This window comes from Pipra filicauda, unplaced genomic scaffold (assembly GCF_003945595.2).
Source record: "Pipra filicauda isolate LSUMZ 115617 unplaced genomic scaffold, ASM394559v2 scaffold302_size1215360_pilon, whole genome shotgun sequence".
NCBI classification, from domain to species: domain Eukaryota; kingdom Metazoa; phylum Chordata; class Aves; order Passeriformes; family Pipridae; genus Pipra; species Pipra filicauda.
Window position 1 is genome coordinate 1126976 of NW_024104424.1, and position 7367 is coordinate 1134342.

Genomic DNA, 7367 nt, shown 5'->3' on the forward strand with positions numbered 1-7367 from the left:
ATACCTTGGGTGTTTGTAAATGCTTTGATTTCCCCCAAAATGAGCTGGTTTCTGTTCAGTTCCTCAGAATCAAGAGCAGTCATGGCATGTTTTGACAGTCTTTGTTTTCCTTTAGTTGGCTGGGGAACTCCCAAACTTAATAGACTTCGAAAACTCGAGCCTCTTGGTGAAACACATCATGCTGGTAATTGAAAGTATTTTGGGTTTTGTACTTTTTGAACGCGTTCTCCATTGTTCATTCACTTCTACATTCATTTCATTCTTCATCTTTTTTTTTTTTAATGTCTTAATTCTGATTTTCATTGACCAAAACCTAAACCTTTTGCTTAGTAGAAAGCATCTTTTTGATTTTTCAAGTTTTCTTTTTTTTTTTTTTTTATGGAAAGGAAATTTATCTTAGATTCCCTTATAAAGTTTAAAATGGCTTGGGATATCAGGAGCTATTAATGATCTGAAGTTATTTGCATAGCAGCAGTACCTAAACATTAAAAAGTGCCATATTACAAACGGTAAGAGGACCAGTTCAGGACCAGTTATTTTAAGAGTCCAAATGAAAACTAAATTATTGGTCTGGAAGTAGAAATGTCAGTGAAAAAGCTTGGGATCTGCTGCTTTACCTGAAGAATCAGAGTCCCTTAGAGTTCATAACCTGCGAGCAGAAATAAGTTTAATAACTGGAAATATAAAGGTGAGGTAGGCAGATGCTTGATTTCTTGCTTCAGTAATGGCTGTTTTCTATTTTTGGAAGATCCTGGAAGATTGTTTTTCATATGCTCACACTGCATTTTTTTTCTGAGTTTTAGAGGGTACTTTCTTTGTTTTTCTTACATTTTTATTTTTCAAATTTTGAATACCCTAGTGAACATGGAGACATCTGGAGTAACACGAGAGGAGAACAACCAAACTAAAGCAATGAGAACACTTACACAAATTGAATAAAGAGAACATTAATTGAGAAACTTAAGGAGAAAGGAGCTGTGGCTGTAGTTACTCTTGAGCTTAACCCTGACTTGAATTAATTGAACTATTGTCATGAGAAATTCTGAAACAACAGAACATGGAGCTTTTCTGCCAAAGAATCAAAAGCTGCCTAAAGGGAAAATAAGATTTCTAAACCTGAGATATTTATTTCTCACAGGAATGAGATTCATGTGCATAAAATGTAATTTATTATCTTAATCATAAAACCATCTTGCTCTTTTTTTAAAGGCACATAAAGAGAAGGCTGCAAGAGAGAAAAGCCAGATGAAGAGGTAGGGAGGGGAAGAAAGGGAATTTCAATTTTTATCTGTTGCATTTTGTAGCAAGAGCATGGGTGGGAACAAAGAGAAAACCAATTAATTTGGAAGCTAACACTGGAAAATATGTTGGTAGGGATCTCTTAACCAGAGGTGTCACCACTGAGATCAGAGCAAACTTGAAGTGCTCAGAACTTTGCAGCTGAATTCAAGACTTTGGCTGCTCTTTGCTGAGATTTATTCTTTTTTTCAGGAATTTTGAGACTCACAAGTTTCACACAGAACAGAAAATCCTAGGAAAGCAAGAAAACATCCATTAGGAAAGCACTATTTATAAATGAAAAAAGCTCTTCAAATGCACAGTCAAACCTTCAGTTAGGTCCTGATACCCAAGAGCATCAATTACTTATCTTGGTTAAAGCAGCTGTTTTCTTTTTCATTCTGACCATTTGAGATCCATAGAATCATGGAATCATTTATGTTGGAAAGGACCCTTAAAATCATTGAGTTCAACTGTTAACCCAATATTGCCAAGTCTATCTTGCACTGATTTAACTTGCCATCTGTCCTTGCAACAGTGTTTTTCAGTGAGTTTTTACATATTTTGCAGACTGAGAACCTGCTCTTGATGGGATACTTATTGGAATTTTTCTAAGGCCAGTGATTCTTTATTTGGAATATTCCCTGAATCGCATCTTTCTGAAAATCATCTTTTTGGCTATCCCTTCAGCAGAGAAATAACTCAGTGTTGATTTTTTTTCCCCCAGCTTTCCCCAAAATCCACTCCCAGGCTGGGTTTAAAAGTTTTCTCAGACATTCAACCTTTGTGAAATAAAAAGGCATTTTTATTTCCCTTTTGGTTTCATGATTAATTTATATAAATAGCTTGAAGGAACAATTTGCAGTGAAAGTAGAGATTCTAGTAGAGATACTTTTCAATAAGGAGAGTAGTAAGTCCTCTGTGTTTGTCTTGAATTATTTTTTTATTTTAAGTGTCAGATATTTGGTAATTCTTGCTGCTGAAATATGTAAAATTCAGGTAGTGTGAGGCTGAAACAACCTCCAAAGGTCTGGCTTTTAATGCTAGGCTTTCTCAAACATATAACTCTGCCTTAATTATGCAAACTGGAAAATTTAAATGTTGATTTAAACACTTAAACAGACTATTTAATGTATATATTGAGTCATTTTTGTGTCATTCTTAGAAGAGAATGTTATATTGGCTGTTAGCAGGTAGTAGAGTCAATTATATAAGTCTTTAGTTATACACTTATTTCACTAGAAACTGCAGTTTTTCCAATCATAATAATGATTCTGGCACAACATTAGGTAATGAGTGTCTGTTTATTGTCGGTGGAGGATACATTTGCAAGAATAATAAACCTCTTCCAATATAGGAGGTACAATTATCTGTCATTCCTAAAGTGGTCTGCCAGACCTCAAGAAATTAATAAATTGACTAATAAAACCATCCATTGTACAGGTTTTTATTTGCCTTGTACTCATTCGTTGCAGTTTTCTTGCTGCTGTAACACTGAATTAGCACTATTAAAATCAAAAGATTTACTACAATAACATAAAAGTGTTATCATTTTGCTGATTAAATGTAAGGATAACTAAAACCTTGATCCTGCAGACATGTACACATAGTCTTAGAGTAGTGTAATCCACCTTGTTTGCTTTTGTTAATTCTAGCTCAGGAGTGCAATTTTAAGTTATTGCATATGTAGAACAAGTGGAATATATTCTTCTTGGGAAATTCTGATTTATTAAAGCTGAATTTTATGTTGGCAGGCCATCAAGGCTTTGCTGGGGAAGAGGTGGTCTGTATAAATAAAATTGAGATTTGAATGCTTCAAAAAGCTGCTTTTGTTTTTTCTTGATTTCTACCTGTTTCCTCTTGCCATCTCTCATATTATTTTGCTTGTGAAATGCTTTGCATGTACCCATCTGCATGGTTGTTTTTTAATTTTATATCAATTACAAATGTTTGAGAATACTTGTCACTCTCTTCTAATATACCTATTGACTTTGTCTAGAGCAGTTTTACTACTTGGAACTCCTTTATTGACAAAAGAAAATGTTGCAGTTTTTTTAAAAAATTCTTAATATAATTCTTTTAGAAAGTTAGTATGACTTGCAAGATAAATGCCATGCATAAATGGTTCCAAAATTTTGGATGCTGCATAGTGTTACTGTCACTTAAAACTATATTGCAATGAAGACTTTACAGCAACATTCAAATTTTGATACTTGATTTTTTCAGTTGTTGTTTGCATACTTTGGATTTCTCATTTCCTATTTTTAGGGATGTTTACAGATCACCTTTGGGCTTGATCTTGCAAATGCTTCTGCATGTTTAATAAAATGTAATTAAACCCTCTTTTGGCCAATACATCTCTAGACATTAATTAGCACTAGATTTGAAAGTTGCTTGTAGGAATTAGCTCTTAACTTGTAGACTACCTAGCTTTCATTAAAGGAAGCAAGAATTTGCCATATGTAAAAATCCTTTGGGTGACAGATTGATGTGTTTTTCTTCTCTGGAATTTCTTACACAGATTTCTATGGAAAGCCTCTGCCCCCGCTGACTCTATGCCAAAGACCCAACAGTGACACCCATGATGTCATTGCTTAACTGGATCCCAAACAGAATTTAAAACCACAAAATGAAAAAATTCCATCAGAAACATTTTTTTTGCCCTTGAAGGAAAATTTTTAAAGTGACACTTTATCAGCATGTTGCAAAATGACTTGGTGACAATTAAATCTGGAGTTTGTTCTCTCGAACTTAGTTGATCTTGTCATTCCACATCACCAGCACTTCTTCAGGGTTTAGTGTGAAATAAGAAAGGTCTGTGTGTCCATGGATGTGAACATGGTATTGAATATTTACTTGTGAAAATACATATCCATAAACCTGAAGAAAAACAACTTCAAGATCACAGGATTGTACCGTCCCATCGAGACCTTCCTCCAGGTGCTGTGCAGTCGTTGGTATTTTTTCAGCTCATAAATTATTTTGTAAGATTCATTGTATGATAGGGTGACTATAGAAAGGCTAAACAAATATTGAGTATATTTTTCTACCTTTTTATAAAATGATTTGGAAGTTTGAGTGGACATGGGTACCTGCTACCAATAAAGTGATACCTTGGAAGCATTAGAAAGCTGATGGTCAAGTTAATATAAATACAGTGTGTTTGACTCTTACAGTAGCAAAACGCCTTTATTAGGGATTATATTACTAGGTGTAGTATTTCATATTTCTGGCAACCTGAAGCAAGGAGTAAGACAGAACGTTTAAAATAACTACATTTTATACAAAATATTGCTATTTGAACTGTCTGAAAGTTTTCTTATCTGTTGTTTTCTTTGTTTTGTTAACTGAATCTGACATAGGTAATAAATTCTGTGGAAAAAAATTTAGTTGGATATTGTATTGACTACTACAACATACAGGAAAATTGCACATAGTGTAAGTTTTGCACTAATTGAGTCATGAATTTTGATGGAAAACTGAATCAACCAATATGCAGATAAACTCCAACAGGGTTTAATCTCGATAACACTAAAATACCATCTTGAAAACTAAAGAAACCCCAGGGTTTTAAGGATTTAAACAATACTTCCATGTGTTTATCTACATTAAAAAAAAAATCACATACAAGTGATTAATTAACAACAAGGGTTACAAATTGATATATTCCTGTTTAAATGTTTTTCCTCTTACACTAGAGACAACAATTGGTGTCTTGTGTAAAGTATATTGTTATGCCACTTAGTTACAGTAAGGATGAAACCCCCATTCAAAGGGATTTTTTTGAAGAAGGAGTATTTGATTATTGATTATTTTATATTACTCTCCATCTTCAATAACATGGTAATACCAAATTACTTCCGGAGATGTTAAAGCAATGCAATGTTTATGTTCAGCACTTTGATACTGGAAATCTTTGCCATATGCCCCTTACAGCAATGAGTTGCACAAATAGACATCCACCATAATAATCAAAATTAAATTTTATTAAGATTTTTACAGAATGTGTTTGTGGGGGGGTGGAATCCATCTTGAGATAAGTTTGGAATGGGTGGAGAGGTAAAGTCCAAGTTTAGTGAAAGGATGAAGCACTTTGTACATGACTACATGAGAGTACTTTTTTGTATTCTAATAGTGTAACATAATTTGATTATTCTCAGAATTTGGTCATTTTCACTTGAAACAAACACAATATTAAGTGGAGGGGAGGTTGCATAAATGTTTATGTGTGCAATCTCAATTTTAACTTTAGCTCTGTTACCACTTAAGTTTTCAGCTTAAAGGCTATACTTATTTTTTTTACAGCTTCAGTTTCTAGGAGTGTATTACCCTTTTATTTTACCTCCCATCAAAAATAAATGAATCGAAGTCTTTACTGAAAACAAAGCTGAATGTGCTGTTGTAACAACGCCTGAGAAACTAAAATGTCAGGTGTTGATACATATGAACTGTGTGTTATGTATGTTGTGTGTGGACACATGTATCATTTTTGATTTTGCTTTTAAAATAAATTTTACCAATATGTGACCAAAGTACTCAGAAATGGTTTTTACAGTTTTGTCTATTATTATGCTCTGTAATTTACTATGGTAGGGTTTTTTTCAGTAATTTATACAACAATGACGGGTTTTTTTGCTCAAGCTGACATTTATATATGGAATAAAACTAATGCACAGCATCAACATGTTTCCTGTATTATCATAAATTTACAATTTTTTTGGAAGCAAGTATGGTCATAAATATTTAAGGGCTGCAAGTCTCACGTTGCTAAAATGTACAAAATAGAGACCTTATAGACAGAATTTCTGCATATTTTTGCAATAGCAGTGTGGTCAAATTTAGAATATATTGATAGATTGGCACTAAGTTATGTGTATATGTGTACATATAAAGTGCTTTTAATATTTGAGAAGTAAATTGAGAGGTAATTATTGCACAAATTAGAAGATTGATGCTTTTTGTTGTCAATAATATCACTTCCAAAATGTATCAGTGAATTCAGCTGAGAGTATTTGTACCTAAATACAGGAGTGGTAAGTACACAGAAATGCACTGTATAAGCAGAACATTTTGCATTGTCTGTGCGACATTTTAAGTACATATTTTAAAGATAAGTTAAATGTATCTTCTAAAATAAGGATTAATAATTCTCATGAGCTGAATTAATGCGAAGGAGAATCAGTGCATCAAAATCAGTTGTTCTGCTTGTCTTCCTTTTTAGTTAAAACCGAGAATCCACAGGACCTTACTCATAGATTTAAAGGTTTTAAATGCACATTAATAACTATAATTGTATTATTAAAATTAGGTATATTTGATATCCATTAGATTTAGTTTCACATCTCTGATGGTAACTGTGATCCTCTGAAGGCCCATCTGTCACTTAAAAATGGATTTCCCGGTTTTGCTACTTTAGGTGGCTTTTGAAATAAGATTGCTTGGAGTGGTCTCATGAATTTTCTTCTCCAGTAGAAAACAGTATATTTCCTGAAAACGGTTATTTTTGGATCTAATGATGTCACATTACAAAAGATTGATGGACATTAACAAAGTAATCAGCACAGGCTTTTTTTTTTCCTTTAAGATTCAAGCAGTATTTTTTCCAGTAATATATTCCAGTATTTTAGTGGAAAGCTTGACACTGTAAGTTCAGGATGCCACCCACTAACTTTGCCATAGTCTGTTAGCTTCCTACCTTTTGGAATTCTTTCAACTTGAAGTACTTTAAGCCCTAGATTTAGGGGGAGGGTACTCAGCATAATTTTTTGTTTCATTGGAACTGTAAAATTCAATTACTGTATATAGTTTCTTCTGTGATACTGGCCTTGGCAGAATTACAGCCATGGAGAACTGTACTTTTCATACCAGTTTTGTTCTGTATCTGTTGGTACAACTCATTTATCTGAAAGTCTTTCAGGTTTCCTTTCACGATTGATACATAGGAAGTATCCATTTTGCCTGCAGGCCCTTTGTCACAATCCTGATTGAAACATTTTAAATAAGCTTTCAAGTGTGATGGTAATTGGCATAAATGTTCTTAGCCTTCATGAATAGTTGCCTGAAACTCAAATATTTATCTATACAATAGC

At 33.3% G+C, this 7367-nt stretch overlaps 1 protein-coding gene across 12 annotated transcripts in view; it reads left to right on the forward strand.

The window, feature by feature from the left end:
• The window catches only part of ARL13B (ADP ribosylation factor like GTPase 13B), a 38803-nt gene extending 32990 nt beyond the window's left edge, over nt 1-5813 (forward strand). For 8 of the 12 annotated variants that reach the window (XM_027722775.2, XM_039383311.1, XM_027722807.2 and 5 more), the window contains 2 exons: nt 116-184; nt 3800-5813. In XM_027722775.2, the coding sequence (XP_027578576.1) occupies nt 116-184; nt 3800-3876 (146 nt within the window). In that variant the 3' untranslated portion in view covers nt 3877-5813. The other 4 variants (XM_027722784.2, XM_027722798.2, XM_027722817.2 and 1 more) reach the window with 4 other exon arrangements.
• Nucleotides 5814-7367: the final 1554 nt, after the last annotated feature.